This window comes from Nuphar pumila, chromosome 3, assembly GCF_984573655.1.
Source record: "Nuphar pumila chromosome 3, dmNupPumi1.hap1.1, whole genome shotgun sequence".
NCBI lineage: Eukaryota > Viridiplantae > Streptophyta > Magnoliopsida > Nymphaeales > Nymphaeaceae > Nuphar > Nuphar pumila.
Genome location: NC_143251.1, coordinates 124,902,965 through 124,926,877, shown reverse-complemented (window position 1 = coordinate 124,926,877; position 23,913 = coordinate 124,902,965). Strand labels below are relative to the sequence as shown.

Genomic DNA, 23,913 nt, shown 5'->3' with positions numbered 1-23,913 from the left:
AAAATTTTCTCCAGTGAAAAAAATAAGTCTGGTGTGGGTTTGCGCCAGACAAGAGACATACACTGGCGCATATTTGTGCCAGTAAAAACAGTTTCACTGGCGAAACTGTTTTTTCGCCAATGAATGAAGTACCAGCATAACTTTTATGGACGCTAGTTTCGCGCCAGTAAAAACTTTCACTGGTGCAAATGTTGCGATAGTAAATCCCCCATTTTTTGTAGGCCCTTTTCTAGTTTGAGGGTGGCCGATTCTTGTGAGTCAGTACGTGTGCACCGAGCACCGTTTGAGCACAATCAGGATTAACCTGTCTGCGCTCTAATACCACTGTAAGAATTGGGATGCACAGAAGAGCAAACCCAGGTTGAAGGGCCTACACTATATGCAAAAAATCACCACAGACATTATCTCACAATCTCTACCTTTTCGTTTTGCTTAATTTCTGTATTTCAGAACTCTACCTTCTATGCACTTGCATGCACTGTAAAACTGACCTTAGGACCCTTCTTGTAACCCTGAAAGGGGGCTGGATTGGGGACATGGCCAACGGTTGGAAGGGATGCAACCGTTGGGGTGGCCCTGCCAACGGTTGCCTTATGGCCACCAAATCCCTACAGTCCTTACAAACAAGAAGGGAACTAAGAATTAGAAAGTACAGCTGAGGAGCCAAAGAGTCTATCCATCTTGAGCTCTATTTTAACAACAAAGTCATCCCTATCATCATACCCCTCCTTGAAGTTTCATTTATGCAATTTGTTTTCATCAAATATAACTCCATAGATGTGCTCTACATTGTTCATTTAGTGAAGATCGGCATTTGAATCACGGGAATCCGACTTATGTGCAAAATTCTTTCGCGTTAAAAATTCAACGGCCAAAAAAACACTAAAATTTATGGTTAAAAAAGAAATAACATATCTTTTTGTCTAAAAACTACAATCTAAGGTGGATTCCTATTAATTCAAGCATGCTGAATTACCGTTAAAGGGATTTATTGGGAAATGGACTTCAACTCCATGTTATGTTATTTTATATCTTTGGCTTGTTTGACAATCTACTCTCAAGATTTGAATGATCACGTTGGTGACAATGGTGCATTACTCGTGGGGTGGTAAATTATTTGAAATGAATCACAAGAATAAGCAAAGGTGCAGCCAAACACATGAAAAGGAAATTCGCCCAACTTTCGTGTTCCTTTTCTTAGCAACCTAACTCTTTTGCCTGTATTTGGAATCAAAGGACTCGATGAAATTGGAATCCAATTTCATTATTCCTTCTTGCGACTGAAAAATGACCAAAGGGTTTAGGCTCTGTTTGGGAACCACCTGTTAAGAAAGTAACCATGAATCATCAAATGCATGGATTTGGCATCAGTTCCTCTTTTTCATACATTGTTCAGTCTCCAAATGATTTTGGTCTTTGGAGATAGGGCTGAATGAGCCAAGCTTGGTCTGTTCGGGCTCGGCAGCTGACTCGTTTTCTTTAAAAAAAAAAAAAAATTGCTTTTTAAGTACTTTTTAAACCTGTTCTTAGCTTGTATACTTGAACGAGCTGGCTCATGGTTTGAGCCAAGCTTAGCCAAACTGCTAGCTGCTCATCTCGTTTCCTGCCGCAGTCGGTGATTCTATGCACCCTCTCCGCGAACGAGTACATCCTCTCTTTTTGCTCCTTGCTGAACCTGGTCCGCATCCTCCGCCTCGCGGATCCGCTGGCACCGTCCCCCGCCAACGGCGAGCCCCGCTCCGCCACCTGTTGAGCCTCTGCCTCCGTCGGTCCGCCGTTCAGCGCCAGAAGCATCTGCGGCGCCGAATTATAGGGCGATGAGTGGTGGGCCGGCGGGGAAGCCGACTTCTCCTGGCTGCCTCCCGTAAGCGACCCTGGAAGAGGAGGAGGTGGTGGTGGAGGGGGCAGGGTGCAACAGTTACAGAAAGGGTAGGAGCGAGTGAAGCGGTCGCCGTCGACCTCCCTACGGTGGAAATTCCGGTGGCAGCCGCATGCCGCGCACTTGAGCGGGTCGCCCGAGGAGGCCATGAACTCGCAGCAGCCGTCCACGGCGTGGTTCCTGAGGCATTCCCGGTAGATGGTCGCCGCCGGTTTCTTCGACGGGCCTCCGGTTTCCGGCGTGCTCATGCCACCGTTGGTAGCAGAACCCGATCTTCCCTCAGATGGGTCGCCGGGCTACCTGCTGTTTGCGTGATCCATGCTGCCGGATCGACCACCATGAACAATTTCTCTAGCGCCGGAGTTGGCTGAAGAGAGAGAGAGAGGGGGGGGGGGGTTAAGAGGAACAGTGTCAGTGATGAGGTTAGGAGTAAACAAAATATCTTGAAGAGAAATGAAATGAGACCACAGTTTGGAAACTGGCAGCTAGGATGAGAGTTTATGCATTTGGTAGATACATGGTCAAACTTTAGTGGTAGGTGTTTGGAAACTGACCAGATTGGTAGGAGCTGTCAGTGCAAGTTTCTGTGGTGCGAAAACTCAGTGGTACCTTGAATAATAACGCGTGGGGGTCTGCCTAACCCCAGCTTGCTTTTTAAAAAAAAAGTGTTTGGCTGGGGATGTCTGCAATGGTATGGCATCAAATAAGCTTTTGCAACATCAGCAACTCCTTTTAGGGTTTAATATCGTAGCTTTGCCAATGAGTTTATACACTTTGGAGAGGAAGTGAGACCGGCGCAAATTTCCTTCATATGTGAATTTCCTTAATCTTCATCGGAAACTCTAACCTTGCAAATAATTGAGTTATTGTGCATTAAAAATTTACCAAATTTGAATAAAATAAGTGTGAGTGAACTTCTTTTAAACTAGAAACATCACAAATACTTGAATTACTTTGCATAAAAAATTCTTAAATTTGCATAAAAATCTATGTTTTTTTTAACTCAAACTAACAAACATCGCAAATACTTGAGTTACCTCGCATAAAAAATGTAATAACATTGTATAAAAAATCTATGATTTTTTTTTAACTTGAACCGACAAACATTGCAAATACTTGAGTTACCTCGTTAAAAAAAAAACTATGATTTGTTTTAACTCTAACCAACAAACATCTTAAATAATTAAGTTACTTCGCATAAAAAATGTAATAACGTCACATAAAAAATCTGTGATTTTTTTTTTAATTTGAACCAATAAACCTCACAAATACTTGAGTTATCTCATATAAAAATTTAATAATGTCGCATAAAATATGTGCGAGCAAACTTTCATTTAAACTTGAACCTCTAAACATAGCAAATACCTGAGTTACTTCTTATAAAAAATTGGTATATTTACATAAAAAATCTACAAAATTTCTTTTAAACTCGAATTAAGAAACTGCACAAATATATGAGTTACTTCACATAAAAAATGAAATAATGTAGCATAATAAATCTGTGAATGTCTTGAAATTTAAAATATACACTTTTTTTCTACGTTTGAGATGCTAGTACCAAGTCTGGATCAAGATTATTTTGGTTCAAAGTTATTTTTTCTTAGGGTTATTTTCGACACGGTACCAGCATCTCAAAATTTTTGCTTCTTTTTAAGAACAAAATCTAGGATTCGTCATGGTCCCAACTTGCGGTCTCTAAAATCCCCTTTGCACAATTTTTTAGTTTTTCTTATCTCTGATGACTTTTTTGGTGATTTCGACAAGGTTGCGACATTCTTCTTATTGACTTCTCTTGTTAGATTGAAAGGTAGGTTCTTTGTGTCTCCAACCTGTGAACTCCAAAATCTCCTTCGCATATATAGTTTAGGGTTTTTTTTTAAAAGAATATAATATGTTTGTTTTGAAGATCTATGTTTGCTTTAAAGATGCTTTATCACATAAAAATTAATATTTTTGCTTCTTTGAAGATGTTTGTCCATTATTATATGATTTTTTATTTTTCTAAGTATGTGTAATGGGGTTTGGGTTGACTCTGTACAATGTTAATATGTGTAGTTGGTTTTGTAGAGTAGTTGTTGTATGTATTCTATTCTCAATCGATGTATATTCTATATAATTGGTATAGGTAGTTAAGATGACTTCAGTATTTGCTAAAGGGCACTACTATGTCGCAGATGATTATAGTTGAAGATCTTTAGTAGTCCATAAAAACATTAACTTTAATGAATTAATGGCTAGGTTGTCTCAAAAAACAGGACTGAGTAAAGAGTTAATCAGCCTCCATTATATATATTTGTTGTTTATAGGTAATAAATCAGGCTAGTAGATGTTTTTGACAACTATTATCTAGACGGGATGTTATTTAGTGGTGATGTTTATTTAGTGATTTGCACAATATAACAAGAAGCAATTGAAAGGGACGTAGAACAATCTATCAAGTTCAGTGTGTTATCGAGCATTAAACTGTCTCAAACAGTGAATGATGTTGATAAACCAAACATGTAACTATCTTAAATAATAAATAATAATAATATTGTACAAGTACAGAACATGCAATTGCCCGAATCGATTAGGAATATAGATATTGAACCTACAAACAACGAAGAACTTTCATGAACAGTTGAGGGTGTGCATCAACATGGGATCACTAGAGAGGATGTGGAACAACTTGGGCACTCCAGTTCTAGTGCTCTGCATCCCAACAATGATGCACAAATGACCTTTCAAAAGCCCAAACGTTGGTATGTTGTGTGAGTTTTATGAGCATTTGTTGTCCTTTAAAAATATTTTATGTTTATACGCTAATGTTTAGGGTTTATTAGGTTCTCGTTGGATGGGTTATCTTTCATGGAAGAGCAATTGACAATCTTTGATGCAAACATCTCAGTTGTATGAAAAACTACATAAAGAAAGACTTGACGATTATGAACAATTCCGGTGATTATCAACAGAGTCAAACGATCGAGAGGTTACTATCAGTAAAGGGTTTAATGATGTTGATCATTGCCATAAATTTTTAAAAGATCATGTGATCATGAACAACTATAAAATAAAATTCAAGAAGAGTTGCAACAATAAAGTAATTGTCATATGCACGCAAAAGAACCTACAAACTAAGATTGATTATACCTAGAGGATATATTGCACAAAGGTACGGGAAGCAACGCTCTTTCAAGTGAAGAAGTATCAAAGCGAGCATAGATGTGGTGGATCCTTAGTCAACCTAGTAGTGAAAAATGTACCTTCTAAGTGGGTTTCATGTGTTATTTGCATACAGTTGCACGATAACCCGAAGATGACTTAAAGAGAAATAATGAATGGCATAAGTCACGAGAAAAGTGTGAAACTTAGTTATATGGGAACCGACCCCACCAAACCCAAACCTATGAAACATTTCATTTTATATCATTGATGTATCTTTATTTCAACTCGAAATGATTGGTTTGCATGAAATATTCATTTTATATTTTGATTTTGGTATTATTTACAATAGTTAACAAACTATAATCTTCTTAATAAATAGTCTATTTTAGTAATTTATACAAATAATTAAGTTGAGAATACCAATCATATCAAGACCCGAGCTGAAACCCGAACCCATTAAGACTACTAGAATCGATCGTACCCGAACCAATTAACTTATATGCTTCTATTGTTTTTTACCATATCCACGTGCGAACTTGGCATGAATCAAAACAGGTCTATTAAAGAACCGAACAAATTATACCTGACTCAATACATACCAAACCCATTAGTTCATATGGGTCCACAACTTCTAGCTGCACCCAAATTAAATTTGGCGGGGTTTGAGTCTTACTTTTAGAAATTGGGTTTGATGAGACACAAATCAAACCTAACCTTAACCCGAACCGGGATGCATCCAAACCTAACCCACACTAAAACCCTTAAATTAACACCATAAAAAGGTGACAACGCATGTGGGTGGCCAGATCCAAGCAAAGTTTGACTAGGGGGGGCATGTGCGTGGTGGAACACTACCCGATTTTGACGAAGCAAAAGTGGAATTCTCAACCTTGGGAAAATAAAGGAAAGAGGACGAATACACGGAGGTGTGTGTGACAAAGCGGCACCAGACGATACTCGTTAATTCCTTTTCACATTTTCCCACCCGTCCCCCAAAGGAAGGTGGAGCCCTGGAAGCCACAATGGGCTTCAAACCCATCTCTACCAGAAAGCCCCATTCTCCATTCTCCTCCTCCTCCTCCCCTTCGTCCCTCCGCCTCTGCAGCATCACCGTCCTCCCCATCGCGATCATCTTCACTATCCTTCTCCTCTTCAGCAGAACCACCACCACTTTTGCACCTATACACCTCCCCTGCACCACCTCTTCAGCCACCAACCCTCGCAACTGGACCGGCGATCTCCGCCTCGCCGGGTTCGCCTGGAACAAGCTCTGCTTCGGACGCTGGAGGGGGGAGCGCCTCCGCCTCTCCGTCTTCTCCAAGAAATGGCCGGTCGGAGCCGCACCCGGCGGCATGGAGCGCCACGCCCACACCCTCTACTCGGCGCTGGCGCGCGCCGGACACACCGTCCACGTCTTCACCGTCCCCTCCTCCGGCGGTTCTGGCCAGCGGATGGACCACATCGTCGACGGCGACCTCCACCTCCACCTGGCCTCGAACGAAGCTGGGATGCTCGACCTGTCGATGGCGTGGGAGGTCTTCGCCAACGAGAACGCGAGCCGGCCCTTCGACTTCGTCCACACCGAGAGCGTCGCGCTCCCCCACTGGCGCGCCCGGAACGTCCCCAACCTCGCCGCGACCTGGCACGGCATCGCCTACGAGGCCCTGCACTCGGACCTCTTCCAGGACCTACTTCGCGACCCCGGCCAGCCCCGGCCTCCCAAATCCGATTCCCGGCTTCGAGAGATCTTCCCGAAGCTTCTAGAAGAGATACGGTTCTTCTCGAACTACCGGCAACACATCGGCATAAGCGACAGCGCCGGCGAGGTGCTCGTGAGCATATACCAACTCCCCAAGAAGAACGTTCACGTTATACTCAATGGCGTCGACCATGACAATTTCTATCACGACCCTGAAACAGGGGCGAAGTTCAGGCGAGAATTTGGGGTACCCTCAAACGCTCGTCTCGTGATGGGCGTCGCCGGGAGATTGGTGAAGGACAAGGGCCATCCCATACTCTTCGAGGCCTTCTCCTTCATCAAGAAACGATACCCAGATGTTTATTTGCTAATAGCAGGCTCGGGACCGTGGGAAGCGCGTTACAGGGAGCTCGAGCCCAACGCGAAGGTGTTAGGCGCCCTTGAGCCTTCCCGGTTGGCCGAGTTCTATAACGCGCTGGACGTGTTTGTGAATCCTACTTTGAGGCCTCAAGGGCTGGACCTTACACTACTGGAGGCTATGCATTGTGGGAAGCCGCTTTTGGCTAGCAATTTTCCTAGCGTCACTCGGAGTGTGGTGTTGAACGAGGGGTTTGGGTATACTTTCTCTCCCAATGTGAAGTCTTTGATAGAGGGCATGGAGTCGGCCATTAAAGATGGGAGGGAAGAGCTCGCCAGGAAAGGGATGACTTGCAAGGAGTACGCTGTGTCTATGTTCACTGCTCAAAAGATGACTTCTGCTTACGAGAGGTTCTTCCTCTGCATGAAAAACGTAAAGTATTGCCACTACCCCTTGGATACTGATCATTGTTAGATTCTTCTCTGTTTTTTCTTCCTTTCTTCTTGTTTTTTTTTTTATACTTAATGGGAGGACCTGCAAACGTGCAATTAGTTATTTTCATCAGAGAAACCACTAAGAAACTTGATTGCGCTTACTAAGTTACAATCGCTTTGTATGGTGACGATAAGGTTAATTTAGTGTTGGGTGAGAATGAAAATTGTCAATGGTAATGTGTATGAGTCGTCATTTTAGCTCTCTTTTTGTTGCTCACATGAGAAGGAAAATATATAAGATTTCTTTCTTCATGAAAGGCTGTCTATTCATTGTTTACAGTCGCGTCACATGCCAACTCTAAGTAGAAATTTCAATGCAGAAACTTCAAATGGTTATCGAGAATTGGAGGGTGAAATCAGCAAGAATTGGAGGTTATTCAACTATGACAAGGCCATCACATATCTCAATTTTGCACTGATCCCAAGAATTATTACGCCTAGGATCGGCTCTAAAGAGCAAATAGTGCCTACAATGTGCTTGAATTGATGTGCTGCATAATTTTTTTTTGAAAGGCAAGCTGGGGTTGGGGGACCCCTCCCCATGTGGCAGAGAGATTAGATCCTGGGCCTTCAGCTTGACACAGGACCCCGCTTACCACATGGGATACCACCTCGGTGGTGATGTGCTGCATAATTTACTTTTAACTTGGAAGGCCTAAAACTCTTTCACTTCTAGGGTTCAGCAACATCGACGTGATTTCCCCTCTCATTGTGCATAGAAAAAGGGGGATGCTTGCTCTCTGCAAGGCTGATTTGCAGGCATCTGAGTCAGAAGCTTAAACTTCTAGTGAACATGCCACAGCCACTGGTGATAGCTCGCCTGTAGCTGCATCTGTTAAGGCTGAACAATTCAAGATTATAAAGTCTTTGAGTAAGTCTCTTATCTCTTACTTCTTTTGAGAGAGAGAGAGACACTGGGGTTTGAGCTCCCTTTCCAAGGACTTTGCCCAGAGCTTCCACTGGATGAAGAACCTTCTTAAGGAAGCTGATTTGATATATTACGGGACCTGATGTTTGTTAAGAGGAGATTCAGGGGATGTTTGCAATGCCATGTGATCCTTGAATTTTCTCAAGATGCTGTGATTGTAAATCACAGCACTTTCTCAAGGTTCATGAAACAGGAGAAAAGTACATGTGATTGTGATTACCAGCTATGTTTTCTTTTTTTCCTTGCATCTTGTGAAAGTTAGTTCCAAGATTGACCTTGTGACTAACAATCACATCTTCTTGCAGCTTCTACTTTCTCAGCCTCTCGGCTGTGATTGTTCATCACCACCTGTGACTAAAGCAAATATGCAGTGATCCGATTGAATACTTTGCAAGGTACTGGGTACAGTGGATGCCACACATCCATTCATTTGGAAGGAGAGGATTCTGGGAATGCATGGCACCACTCATTCAACCCAATACTTTGCAAAGGTACTCGGCCGAGTATCCAGATCTGTTATCTATTTGTTCTGTTGCAGTGCAGTTATGGTCATATTGTGTTATATTCCATCACCACCGCACATCTCTCTTGATGGAGGTTTGTGTGAACACCATTTTCACATATCCCAAAATGAGACGTGCGGTGGGGATTGAATATAACAATGATTGGTTATATACAATGTAACTGCAACTTCCTTGACTGGAAAGGGGAACCATAAAAGTTGGAGGAAAGTCCTGGGTTCCCAAAACCCAAACACATCATTTAAACAGTGGGACTGAGCATAACGAACTCACTACCTCTGAAACTGCTGCCACCATTTTTTTATCAAATTGTGCTTCTGAAGTCTGAAATCGCTCACTTTCACACCTCTAACAACCTGTCCTCTGCAGAATCTTGAGAGGATTTAGAGCTAGGGATGCTGAAGTTTTGCAATTTTTTACTGTTCCAGATCTGACTCTCCTTGTATTTAGATGTTCTGGATCTGATCCATTTGCATCTTTCTCCCGCACTGGCCCCAACATTGGCCTTACACCCAACTGAAAGGTTTGGGATAAGGTGATGATTTAGCATTCGGTGCAAAACACTTGAGCCGAAACAATTGTAGCTGTTGATTTTTTGCCAGAAAAACTTGTTTGTATATCAGAATCCGGCGATCCAAGGGCCAATCTTGACTAAATGAAACATGGAGATCACATCTATGATATCAAATTGAGTCAAAACAATTTGCACTATGAGTTTACACTCATTGATATCATATGAACGTGTGTAATGGAGACTCTTATATATATATATATATATATATATATATATATATATATATATATATATATAGAGAGAGAGAGAGAGAGAGAGAGAGAGAGAGAGAGAGAGGTGCGTGATGCTTTTTTGTGTCTACCAAGCTTTGAAAATAATGTTTTTATTTTTTCTAAAATCTGACCATACAGGTGTGATCTACATGCTTGATTTTGTAAGAATAGACTTTTAGATCGTCCAATTCCAACACTAAGTTAGGTTTTTATAAGATTAAAAAATCAACAGTCTATAATTTTAAAAAATATTCAATACTTAAAAAAGTATTTTTTCTCAAAAAAACATGATTCAAGTGTGATTTTTTAATAAATCTATCATGCAGAACATATCTTTAGGGTCAGGTTTTAAAAAAACAACCTGAAAACCCCTATCCAAGCTCAGTAGGCACAAAAAAGGGTCAGGCACCTTTTCTTCTCTCTATATATATATAAAGAGTGTGTGTGTGAGTATTTGGTGCCATATATATATATTTAGTAATGATCGATTCTTGGATCATAGTTTTTCAATATAAAATTATGATTTTATGAAGGTTAAAAATTTGGTACATTATAACTTTTGGTTTTTCAACTCCTGTAAAATCTTCCATTAAGGTTTGAATAACATGATTCAAGAACCAATTTCTACTTAACCATGCAGTTTGCAAACATTAACCCTATATACATATAGAGAGAGATTGAGGAAGGAGACCGTCCAGCGCTTAGTTGGTTCACTATCTACAGCACATCCTGAACCATTTCTATATAGTAGGCAAACTGTCCGGATTATTTCTCTCTCCCTCTCTCTCTCTCTCTCTCAACACTCCAATTTCCTCTCTCTTGACACCCTCACCTTTTTTTTTTCTCTCTACACCCCACCGACCGTCCATTCCTCCGTACGCTGGTGGCTGGAAGATGACCGGCGGGAGCAGCATAGGCAATGGAAGGGAGTTGGGGAAATGATCGGTGGGACAGGAGGCATGGGGCGAGGGGAAGCCCGTAGGGTACATGCTGCCGACCTCCAATCCTTTTATTGAATAATATATATATATATATTTTTACATTTTGATAAACGTTATTCTCCCGCTCAAAGGCACCCATCAACCAAGATGCAACAGTAGCACAAGAGCAATGGGGTTAGATGTTGTTTACTCAGATGGTATGTACAAATCTGGACCATGTGAGCATGATGGTTCCTTCCCATTCATACCCATATTAAAGAATCAAACAAAAGAAACTGTTTGACTGTTTCTGATAAATAAACAAGTACTAGTCCCATTTTTCTACTAACCAACATCAAAATGTCCCATCAATAACTTGGATATTGCTTTCAAATTCACTACCGAATTAAAAAAGGAAGATACGACAGAAGAAAACAGTCCTATTATTGAGAGAAAAAAAAAGCCTCAATCGATTCCATGATTTTTTTTTGAAGTTCTTCCAAAATGTGTGGGTCCCATGCAATTTTTATGGTTTAAGCAAAGTTTCAAAAAGTTTTTAAGTTTTCTCCACTTTATATGGAGAAAAAAGTCTAAAGGACATTCCACTTTCTTCTCAAAGCCTAGATTAGAAGTGGACATCTCGCGAGGCTCAACTGGCCTGATTCAGGGCTCAAAAGGGTTGGGACGTTGCAAGTTCAAATCCCATTGGTATGGTTGTATATAAGTGGTGGGGTCTGCCTAACTGCTTATCAAAAAAAAAGTTTCGGCAATAGTTCTGCCTCAAAAAAAAAAAAAAAAGTGGAGAATCTCAGGAAGGCGTAGATAGAATATGCCTATTGTGATAAAAAGTGGGTGAGTGAGAGAGGGAGAATAAATAATTTCAAAGAATAAAAATGTAAACTGAGACTACAAATTGGCATCTCCAATAATATAAGCGGAAACTGGTAGTCCCGCTGTTTAAGACCAGGGACGACAAAACAAATAAAGAAAGAAAATTGGTGTGTTATATATACATATATATAGTCTATATAGACAATGGGGTCATTAAATACTTTGTTAAACCAGGATAGAACGTGGATGTGCCGTGTATTAAAGGGTTTTTTTGGCTTTCCATTCACGCCGTCCAACTTACTTAGCCTGGAAACAGATAATAAAAAATAATAAACTAATAAATTACCTCTCATAAGAAGCCAGAGAGACAGCTTGGTCTATTTTCAATTTGCTTAGTTTTGAACAATTAACTCATAATGGGTAATCTTCCAAGCAACTCTTGTTGGAAATATCTCTTTTTTTTTTTTAAAAAACTCCAGTCCTCCAATTGATGGTCATCCATACATCTCAATCAATCAAGAAGAATGCTTAGTGCGATTATGAACGTAAGCAATTTTTGCAGAACTACGTTAAAATTTTGTTTTTGTGAAGCTATTTTTTTTCTTTTTGGATACACCGGTAGGACGAAGAGTCGTTCCCTAACACCCTTTGCTGAGTTTGTTCTAGTTGTTGTTTACCAGCTCTACAGCACGAGTCACTATTGAGGTGGTATCTCACCCCCCAAGCTGAAGGCCCAGGTTCGAATCCCTCTGCCACGTGGGGCTTGAGAGATATCTGGTAGGGGTCTGTCTGGCTAACCCAAGCTTGCCTTACAAAATAAAAACTCCACAGCACGAGCCACGACTGGGACCAACAATGGTCACACCTGACTAATCCGGTCGCCCACGGTTTTAGAAAAAACCCCAACCCATTGTTCTTGGCCTCCTACGGTAAATAAATGAATAAATAAGTCCATCGGATGCGCACCATTCCAATCCCGAAACGAAGTGGTGCGTGGGGAGGAAGAAAGGCAGAGAGAGAGATGGAAGCGGAGCAGGTGATCAAGGAAGCTCCCGAGAAAGGCGTACCGGCGGCCGGATTGGCACCGGCATCAGCAGCGGTACCGGCGGGGCCGAACATGGCGAGCGGGACGCTGGGGCGGCACCTGGCGCGGAGGCTGGTGCAGGTTGGGGTGAGGGACGTCTTTTCGGTGCCCGGAGACTTCAACCTGACTCTGCTGGACCACCTCATCGCCGAGCCGGAGCTGAACCTCATCGGCTGCTGCAATGAGCTGAACGCCGGCTACGCTGCGGACGGGTATGCCCGCGCCAATGGCGTCGGCGCCTGCGTCGTGACCTTTACCGTCGGAGGGCTCAGCGTCATCAACGCCATCGCCGGTGCGTACAGCGAGAACCTGCCCGTGATCTGCATCGTGGGCGGCCCCAATTCCAACGACTACGGCACCAGTCGGATACTTCATCACACCATCGGCCTGCCTGACTTCAGTCAGGAGCTGCGCTGCTTCCAGACCGTCACCTGTTTGCAGGCGAATCTCGAATCTTTTTAATAGATTAATTAATTTCCCCCCTTCTTCTTTTTCCTTCATTTCTTCCTCATTTTTGTTGGAAATTTGGGAATTAATTGACGGGTTGGATCTTTTTTGCAGGCGGTGGTGAACAATCTGGACGACGCCCACGAACAGATCGACACGGCGATCTCAACGGCGCTCAAGGAGAGCAAGCCCGTCTACATAAGCATCAGCTGCAACCTCTCCGGCATACCACACCCCAACTTCCGCAGGGAGCCCGTTCCCTTCTTCCTTGCACCCATGTACGTCTTTTGCTTCTTCTTCTTCTTAATATGCCAGATTTCTTGGAAACCATCGGTGTTGGTGATGGCCTCTGGTTCTGATTCAGACATGTCACGTCGGTGACCTGTAAAAAATATCTACGACAACGCCACAATGTAATCGACTCGGCTCGTCTCCCAGGGAACCGGTTCTCTACCTTAACTCAGCGGACTCGGATCTTTTTTTTTTTTTTCTTTGCTAGGCCCATAAAAATGGGTGCGGATCAGGTGGAAGCAATCACATTGCACACCAAATACGTGACCGTCGAGGCGTTCTTATACATTGCATCTGATTTGCCCCTGAAAAGATCAGGTGCCATATGATTGCACAAATATATATTTGGGCAGCATTAAGCACCTAATCACCCTCCATCTTTGAAGACAGGCCCTGTCAGTTGTGGGGCCCAAGGCCTGATGGAGGGCAAATCAGCTGCTTAATGCGTGCCATGTGATTGATTCCCTCTCATTGCCAATTCTATTTAATAATCCAATGCACATTAGCAGCCTCTTGAATTGATAAAATTTTGGAGATCAACCGGCTCATTGTAGTATAGACCGATACGTATCGTATCAGCAGAAAATCCATATGATAGTAAACCTGAATTGGTTATTTTTTAATAAATATAAAAAATACTTATAATTAAAATTTTATATTATTTTAATGATTTTAACTTGTGTTGACATGAAATATTTTTTAATTAGTTTTTAGCCAATTCATAACTATTCACTTGAGGTCGGTATAGGCCAATTCACCTGAATCGGCTAAACGATTCAGGGTGGATACGGATACTGACAACATTGGATTTTACCCAGCTTCAACCTTTTTTTATAGGATAATCCAAGGAAAAAATCCCCATCTTCCGCCGGCACCTTGGCTGGGCTCCGGTTGGTAAAACAGCCTCCCTTCCCATCGAAAAGTACACCCAGCTTCGACCTTGCAGCAAGGGACGCCACCAGTGGGTTTCAAACTTGTGGTGGCGGAGCCCTTGAGGGCACCCAGCTTCAACGTTATGGCCAAGGACACTTTGGGTCTTGAACCATGATCGTCCCAAACCACAATTGCCTTAGTCAGTCGGCCTCCTCGGCCGGGTAAAAATGTGTCTTATGTGTCGGTTCAAGACAGAAATTTTTGAGCAGTAAATGTAGGGAAACGAATGTGTCCCGACGATCCCGTTTGACCTGGAGCTCTCCACATTCTATCCCGAATCAAACGGGACACGAGTCTGAAAACACGGGTCAGATTCATTCCAGCTCGGGTCGGTCTGGGCGATACCTCTGACCAGTTTCATGGGGAGGGTCCGGTCATATAGTGTATCACCGAAAACCGGTACCCGTCGTCTACTGTGGGGACCAATATAACGGGAAGCCGTTTTGTTCATTCAATATCACCGATTTTTCGTGATATTGAATATGATTAGATCCTCTCTTCCCCCCTCCTTCTCCTGCTCTCTGTTGCTGTTGGTTGGGCATTGCTGATTTAGATGGGAACAGGCAGAGCAACCAGCTGGGGCTGGAGGCGGCGGTGGAGGCAGCGGCAGAGTTCCTGAACAAGGCGGTGAAGCCGGTGCTGGTGGCCGGGCCCAATCTGAGGGTGGCCAAGGCCCAGAAGGCCTTCATCGAGCTGGCGGACGCGAGCGGCTACGCCATCGCCGTGATGCCGTCCGGCAAGGGCCTGGTGCCGGAGCACCACCCCCACTTCATCGGCACCTACTGGGGAGCCGTCAGCACCCACTTCTGCAACGAGATCGTCGAGTCAGCCGACGCCTACGTCTTCGCCGGCCCCATCTTCAACGACTACAGCTCCGTCGGCTACTCCCTGCTCATCAAGAAGGAGAAGGCCCTCATCGTCCAGCCCAAGCGCGTGACCATCGGCAACGGCCTCTCCTTGGGGTGGGTGTTCATGGCCGATTTCCTGACAGAACTGGCGAAGCGGCTCAAGAAGAACACGACCGCCGTCGAGAACCACCGCCGGATTTACGTCCCCTCCGGCATACCGCTCAAACGAGCCGAGAACGAGCCGCTGCGTGTCAACATTCTCTTCAAGCATATACAGGTTTGTGATTAGTCCTGAATTGCTTTTTTATTATGGCGATGTTGACTTTGTTTCGTTGTGATAACAGAGTAGTGAGTAACTTTCCTATAATGCTGAGGTTTAAGAACCATTGCAACCCAAATTCTCATAATTGATTCCATCTTGTGGCAACATTGTAGTATGTCATAGTACTAATCGTGCATGAAGGCACAAAGGATAAAACCCATTAATTTTTTATGTTTCTCTTTTTCTTTCTCTTCTCTTCTCATTCATTTTATTGAAATCAGAGACACGTGCTGGAATTGACTGTTGAAATGTGAAGACATTGAAAACTTGTTGTTCCCCTGATTCTATCATGATTTGGATTATTTAAGTCACCATGCATATGCGTAGGTTGGCCAAGACATAGTACCCTAACTCATTTTATGTACCATTTAGTTTGCTATGCTACAATGAGGTATACTTTAGTATGTATCATTTAGTTTGCTGATTTTTGGAAAATTCTCCTTTCATCTCTTCTTTTTTTATTGTATTTACCAAATACTGACTTGAAATTGTAATGCTTAACTGCAGTACTCGGAATCTTACCCTATCATGCAATAGAAAAAGTTGGGTATCGAGTTCTGGATATAATATCCTCCTGAACACTTTGCACCATGGCGGCAGGGGCGGAACTATATATATATATATATATATATATATATATATATATATATATATATATATATATATATATATATATATATATATATATATATATATATATATATATATATATATATATATATATATATATATAATGTTAATCGTTTTGTTCATGCACCAATTGAAACTTTCAACAATTCTAAGAGTGTTAAGTGTTTAGATTTCAAATGAAAATTCTTGAAATGTTTATGAACTATGGCTCTACATAATTTTTATGTCACTGAACCATAATCAACATTTATAGTAAATTACTGTTACTAATTAATCAAAGTCATGAAATGAGGCATTAAAATATGTCCATAATATGCAACTGGATCTATTCTAGTTTTGGAATCATTAGGCTGTAAATACCATCAATCTGAACCACTAAACAGAACATTCTATTTTTAGAATCATTAAACAGAAATTACCAGAACTGTCTATTTGCAAGATCATGTATATAAGAATCACTGAACTTAATTCAAGTAATTCAGAAATACTGATTTTGGGTTTAAGAAATTAGAACAGCAAGCAGCAAAAATCAAAGTTTTAAATTGGAATTGTCAGAAAAGTTAAATGAGATGGGACTACCCCTTGCTCAAGACCGTATATAAGTAATCATCTTTCTGTTTTTGTTTTTAATGTGTGTGTGTGTGGGGGGGGGGGGGTGTGGTGGAGAGGGGTGGAGGGGAGGGCTGCACCCATAACTTATATGGATCCAGGCCTATATATATAAGCTTTGATTAAAAAAGGGAAAGGCAGCTAAAGTTCAGGCATTAATAAAAAAGGCATCTAAATTTTGGAAAACATTAGATGTGCACCTAACAAATATCTTGGTTAATTAAAAAGGCCCAGGAGTTTACTACCGTCAAGTGTGTTGTTAAATGTGATTTGGAATTACCATTTTACCCTCAACATCATATTTTAAAAATGCACCTAAAAGAGAGGGAAGGAGTCTTTGTAGGGTTAATTAATAAATTAATTCTCTTACCTCATCTTGGATTAGTGATATCCTTGGTTAAGTGGATGGAAGTTTGTTTTTTATAAACAGTGCAAAAATGTAGGTGCCTTTTTAAAATTTCCCAAAACTTAGGTGTGTTTTTTATTAATGCCCAAACTTTAGGTGTGTTTTTGAAAATTTCCCTACAAAAAAAATATTGTTGGTGGGGGTGGCATGGCAGGGCCCCTGCCCACCCCCCTTGGTTCTGCCCCTGCGTGGTGGGATCAATTATCATATTGAATGCCGCTGCATAGAGATGTGTACATATATTTGGAATATTTCATTATTTATTTCAGGAATGCTCACCCTACCTTTTCTAAAACTGAAAATGTGTATTGATATTTGACGTATATTATTTATGCTTTTGTTTAAAAAATGCTAAGTTTTATTCTGCCCTCTGTTCTTCATTTGGAATGGTAATTTAGATGTTCTAGTCAATAATTAAACTAGGGAAGGTGAAAGCTTATCTGAAGTCCCTTACTACATGGGAAGTTCTATGAGGATAGATGCTTGCTCTACTTGCAATAGAACATGTGTGTGTGTGTGTGTGACCATCTGGCCTATTTTTGTTTATATCATCAGATGGTCTATACTTGTCCTAAAGTATCCTTTTGCATATGTGGGTAGGTCTTTCACCAGGTCAAGTTCTGATTAGACCTGGATCCTTATTTTCATGTATGCTAAAAAAAATAAATTTAACAGATAATAGTTCAGGCTTATTAAGTTTCACAACCAGATCAGATCTGGATTGGATCTGAAATATAGGTATGCACATCAATAAGCCATGTGGAAGGCCTGATTGGCCATCAACCTGGCCTGATTATTATTGTGCTTGGGATGTGCCTGGTTCTTATCCAGCTAAGGTCCAGGGCATGGGTCATATATGTGGGGGACCTGGCTGAGATGGAGTTGGGCTGGGCCAGGTCCAACTGGAAATTGTATCCATCCACACCTGACCCTTCCTGGTTCACTATTGAAGCCTGCCTGCACGGGCTGTGCAAACCTGGCACTACCCCAGTTCAGTTAGCTGAAAAACTACTGGCTCCATGATCTGATTATACCTCCATATGTCACATATCTAAATTGATGCAACCAGCTTACCTAGTAATGCATGTGACACTGGTGGAATTTTTTTCCTTTTTATATATTTTTTTTTCAGATAGGCTTGTGGAAGTTGAATCCAGGGAAGTCATGTAGCTAAAATCATAAGTATACAACACTAGAATGAAATGTATAGTGAGGTTCAGGTTTAACCATTGGCCATCAGGTTTGTATATGGTTGAAGCCACATTGGCCAAACCCAAACTTGATCCCACTGTGTACTGGATGGGTCAGATGTGGATTCACCTCAACGTGGCCCAACTAGCGCCGTATACGTGGGACTTATAAGCGCTTCCCTGGATTTCATCTATTTGGTGTAAGGTCATTCTAATCATGCTTGCACCCAGCTTGATGTTTCCATAAAGAACATTTAAAATGTCTACTTGAGGTTTGTGCGCAGAGCAAAACCTTAAATTGCACAAGGTTGATGATTTGCTTCACAATTGAAGATGTCTTTGATTTTCGATCTGTTTTCTTCACATTAGGGGGCATATATTCATTGGCAAGAGCTAAATTTTAAGATTTGGCATCATAAAAGTATAACTCAGTCTGCTCCATTTGGACCTGTGCGACATAGATGCATGAACATGGTTACTTGTACAGGACACAGCTGTGACACATTGGTATGACATGAGAGTTGTAAAACTAGGACACTACAGGGCTATAAATATATAAACATGTAAATATATGATCACAAAAAGAAATAGATGAAGTCAGGGGCATGGTGTTGACCATGTCCGCCATAGGTTTGTCAGAACCCATGAATTGTTGTGGTGTGTCAGGTGTCATGTAATAAGTTTACTATGCAACACCTGAGTCCATGCGGCATAGATTTGGACTTTCTAGAATATCAGAAAGTGCCAAAGTATTTTCTCCATGAATAAGTATGTTGCTATATCCTTTCAAAATCTTCGTTTAGAATGACCCAAATGATTTTCAAACTGATACCAATTATGGTAAGGCATTCGTAAGCTTCTTCCACGGTTCATTTATCTACTGGTGATTAGATGTTTTCAAATCATTTCAATACTAATTGGAAGGGGACATTTTATGAAGGAAATTCGCTAGACTATCCGGTACATAGAAGTCAAGTGCATTAGCTCTGTAATAATTGCAACCACTCTTGCAAATATTGAGAAATACATTGTGTTTTCTTCATATTATAGGACAGGGCATGTTTTTATTGAAAACTGTCTTGCAAATTTGAGAAATTCATTGTGTTTTCTTCATATTAGAGGACAGGACATGTTTTTATGGAAAACCCTGCTGTATTTTGAGTTATACTGTCCTTACTAGATAATGCATGTGCTACTTTTGCAGGAGATGCTATCAGGAGACACAGCTGTTATTGCTGAGACAGGAGACTCATGGTTCAATTGTCAGAAGCTAAAACTTCCAGAGAACTGTGGGTAAGCATCATAGTTTATTTGCTTAAATCCAAGCAATTGTGGGTATTGTCTACATGATGCATAAGTTGGTAGAATGTCCTTGAATGCAGTTATGAATTCCAGATGCAGTATGGTTCAATTGGGTGGTCAGTTGGTGCCACTCTTGGTTATGCACAGGCTGCCAAGGATAAGCGTGTAATTGCTTGCATTGGTGATGGAAGCTTTCAGGTTAGTTGCTGCACCACCAAAACGTGCCTATTCAAGAAATCAACTTATCACACAACTCCTATTTCACCATTCATTATATAGAAATTATTACTACTTTGTGTGATTTTGTGCTTATTGTTGAATAATGAGTAGTATGTCATTCCAGTGGTTGTGCATCTCACAAAATGATGGAAAACTGTCTGAGTTTTACCCAATGTCTTAGAGCAGACGCGTATTTTTCCTGTTCCTAAAATACCCTTGGACTAATCTAATGTCTATGTTTTCATGAAAATGGAGATGGTTGTCAAAATTTGTCTAAGGACATCTTGGCATCTCATGGATCATTACTTTCCAAAAGTTTTTTGAAAAAACTGAAGTATATTCAGATACCTTGCAGTCCATACTTCCCGAAATTAGTTATCAAAATTTGTCTGAAGGATACATAAAAAGCCAACTCTTTCCATTATGTAGTTGAAAAGTACAAATACTTGAGTTATTATCAAATACAACTTTTTTTCATTTCAAAACATAATATAAATCACAAGGCTCAAAATACAAAAAAGTGATGCTGGGTCTCTCATGTTTGACTTGACTATATGTTAAATCTGAATCATACTTGAAAAGTTAGTTATCATATTGATATTTTTCATGATTATTATAAACACTATTTGATGGCTGTGGCTGTTGTTATTCTTGTTTTTTCCTGTGTAATGGTTGCCATCTTAGGTTACAGCTCAGGATATTTCAACCATGATTAGATGTAAGCAAAGCAGCATTATCTTCCTCATCAACAATGGAGGATACACAATTGAAGTGGAAATTCATGATGGGCCATACAATGTCATAAAGAACTGGAACTACACTGGTTTTGTTGATGCCATCCACAATGGTGAAGGCAAATGTAGGACCTTCAAGGTGAGCAAATCAAACCTTCCTTCCCTTCTGAATGTCTGCATGAAGAATTAAATCATTCACTGCCTATGTATCCTGGATGCTTTAGAAATGGTACAACACTTTTGTTGACATAGTGTGACATGGGCATCAGCATGGGAGATGGCTGGGTGTGGGTGAGCAAGCGTCTACTGAATTTGTCCAGTTCTTGAACTTGGCAACATTGACAATGAACTAGGTCCAATTTTCGGATTCAGTCAATGTTGAGCGCTTTTGAATCTTTTAGGTTCCATCAGGGAATTGGTGTGGTCAAAAAGTTGCCAATTAAAATCTCAAATTTTGCATTCAGATAATGTTAACTTCAACTAAATTTGTCCAACTTCCAGATTCAGTTTTTGCATTTGTCCAAATTTTGGGTCTTTCAGAATATATTAACCTTGACAACAAGGGGCTTCTTAATTCACTGTTTACTGTTTAGTAATTAATAGGTTCTTATTGAAAAAAGTAGGTTGCTGTACAGGTAACTATATGTTAAATGATGTCCAAAGTGTTGGTTTCTAAAGATAGAATCCACAATTTTTTTACCCAATGGAACTAATTGGATTGTTGTCAGCGGAATGATCAGGTCGAGCTTTGAAAGAGGATATTTGTAGTGAGCCGTTTTATTACAAATAACTCCCCATTTTTTGTTGCAACTCTTCAATTATTATATGACAATTTCTTAACTTTCCAAGTATAGAAAATAGAAATAGATAGATAGAAATGTCCTCTCTTATGCTAATGATACCATCTTCTTCAAATGACATTCAAACCAAAGAAATGCAACTGGATGGAGTTTGAGATATGGATGGAAATAATCAAATAGAGCCCTTGGAGATGTGGATGATTTGTGGCAGTTTGCCCTTTCTTGAACCTTGATTCTTCTACATCCTTACTAGCTTCTTTTATACACTTCATTTGGCATTGTAAACATGTGGATGCCATGTATCCTAAACAATGAAAAATATTTTCATATGCACCAAATGTCAGTTTTTTTTTGAGTCCAGTGTAACATGGATTAGTTTTTACGTCAACGCTAGACTTAGCTGTTGTTTTTGTGATTTAGAAGAAACAATCTGTTGTAGCATTTTCAGGTTTATCTGGCTGGCATGAAGACATTGATTTAATGGAAGCTGCCAAGTGTCTTATCAAGATCTTTCTATTCTGAAAGCAGTAAAACTGCATATGTAGTACATGAACCTTGTTAGATCAAAACATGGAACAATGAAGAATGGTATTCTACAAAGTTCCTCTGATACTGTTTGTATCTATATTTGTCCTACACTTCAATTAGAAAGTCCCAAATAATTTTTTCAAGTAGATCAAACTTTAAATCTCAAACTATGATTTGCTTAGAAATGCAATGAACAAGTTGAATATTATGGATGATTATGATCTTCAGAGAAAGGGCATCCATTTCTATCTGCGGCTAGGAGTTTGAAGGATATGCAACTATGTCACAGGGATTCGGCTAGCAGGGTGCCACACCCGCGTCGATGCGACTCGATGCGGGTGCGGTCAACCCGACCCTAGGTGCGTTGACCGCACCCAGGGTCTTTTCGGTCCATTTTTTGGATTTTTTTTTTTTTTTAAAATTTGCCCTATGAAATGGGCTGCGGAATTTTAAAAAAAATTCTAGTAGACGGCACTGCCTCCCTATAACCCCCCGCCAGGGGCGGCCCCCCCGGACCCCTGCCCGCTGACCGTGCAGTGGGATGCGTGCCGGGGGAACCCCTGGACCCCCCTTCTATATATATATATATATATATATATATATATATATATATATATATATATATATATATATATATATATTTTTTTTTTTTTGCCCCTGCCACACCCCCACACCCAAGGTTTTTGAAAGTGCCGCACCCCCGCACCCGCACCCATGTGACATAGATATGCAACTAAAATCCAATTTTTATACTACTGACCATTAATAATGCTCATTGCAGCACAAATTAGGCTCTTCTAGGGAATTGGATATCTGAAGCCTTGACGCAAGGCTGCTTGACTTTTTCTAGGGAGAGGGCCAGATTATACTGACTTTTTTCATTTCAGGACCTAATTATGGTGACCACATTTTAGCACTTGCTTTTAGTTATCTAAAATTGAGCTGATATTACTTGTATCTGGGATAGTGACTTTTATCTTCCATCTACAGCATTCAGTCTCTGAATACTTCCTGTCATGCACAACCAATGTCCCTTTATTTATATATTTATGAATTTATCTTTTCCTAAAGTTCTGAAAGGGAAATTTTTGTTGGCGCCAGCGTCTTTTGTAGCATGTTCCTTTTGAGAAGGTCAATTGAGCATATATGTGTTCTAACTCGCAGTCTTCGGTTGAATTGCTGCTACAGGTTCGCACAGAGGAAGAACTGACTGATGCAATTGCCAAAGCAGTAGAAGCAAAGGACACCTTATGCTTTATTGAAGTGATTGTTCACAAAGATGACACCAGCAAAGAATTGTTAGAATGGGGCTCTCGTGTCTCATCTGCTAACGGTCGACCCCATAATCCGCAGTAATTTTGCACCATAGAGAAATTTTCAGATATGTTTATTTGATCTGGCAATGGGTTTGCAATTGTGAATGATACGTGACCGCTGGTTTTGTATGATGATTCACTAAAGTAACGAGGACCTAATATAATAATGGGGGATGGCGATTGGTTTTAAGTGAAAACTGTTATTTTATTAGCCATACAAGTGTAGGGTTGAAGATTCCATTTTATTAAGAATCATCTCTATTGCTTTTATTTGCGCAGAAACTACGTAAGTAGGAAGTGTGAGCTATTTGAAAAATGTGACCGCTATTTGTCTATGATGATTCATTCAAAGAATTGTTTTTGTATGATGATGCAATAAAATAAATGGGGACCTAATGCCACAAAGAGATGGCAATTGGTTGAAGAGCAAACTGCTTTTCTTGACAAGCCATCCACGTGTAGTTGGGAGGATCCTCTTTACGAAGAATATTCAATATTTTTTAGAGAATATTTATTATTCCTGGGAAAAAATAATCAGCATTGATGTGTTTTTGTGCAGAGTCTAGTTCAGCAACAAATATGTGGTTCTGCCTTCCAGTTTTCTGGACGTTTTAAATGGCTGATATGATATTGCTATATATATTCATGATATTTGGTCCCTATGGTTACATGTAAATCTGGATGAACTTGCAAT

At 40.7% G+C, this 23,913-nt stretch overlaps 2 protein-coding genes across 2 annotated transcripts; one reads left to right on the top strand and one right to left on the bottom strand.

The window, feature by feature from the left end:
• Positions 1–362: 362 nt before the first annotated feature.
• On the bottom strand, positions 363–2,223 carry LOC149843629 (zinc-finger homeodomain protein 8-like). The gene has a single exon (XM_089999974.1). It carries the CDS (start codon positions 2,125–2,127, stop codon positions 1,504–1,506), a length of 624 nt encoding a protein of 207 aa, XP_089856100.1. The 5' UTR covers positions 2,128–2,223; the 3' UTR covers positions 363–1,503.
• Positions 2,224–12,457: 10,234 nt separating this feature from the next.
• Positions 12,458–23,489, top strand: LOC149843628 (pyruvate decarboxylase 1-like). The gene is made up of 7 exons (XM_089999972.1): positions 12,458–13,085; positions 13,206–13,369; positions 14,879–15,440; positions 19,525–19,613; positions 19,703–19,820; positions 20,526–20,714; positions 23,092–23,489. The coding sequence occupies exons 1-7, from the start codon at positions 12,519–12,521 to the stop codon at positions 23,257–23,259; spliced, it is 1,857 nt and encodes a 618-aa protein (XP_089856098.1). The 5' UTR covers positions 12,458–12,518; the 3' UTR covers positions 23,260–23,489.
• The last annotated feature ends 424 nt before the right edge of the window (positions 23,490–23,913 follow it).

Excerpts from the sequence above, each read along its gene's own strand:
- LOC149843628 (XM_089999972.1), top strand. The coding sequence starts at position 12,519 with ATGCGCACCATTCCAATCCCGAAACGAAGTGGTGCGTGGGGAGGAAGA. Across the intron at positions 13,086-13,205 it reads AGACCGTCACCTGTTTGCAG|GCGGTGGTGAACAATCTGGA; the intron begins GCGAATCTCGAA and ends TCTTTTTTGCAG. Across the intron at positions 19,614-19,702 it reads AAACTTCCAGAGAACTGTGG|TTATGAATTCCAGATGCAGT; the intron begins GTAAGCATCATA and ends CCTTGAATGCAG.
- LOC149843629 (XM_089999974.1), bottom strand. The coding sequence starts at position 2,127 with ATGAGCACGCCGGAAACCGGAGGCCCGTCGAAGAAACCGGCGGCGACC.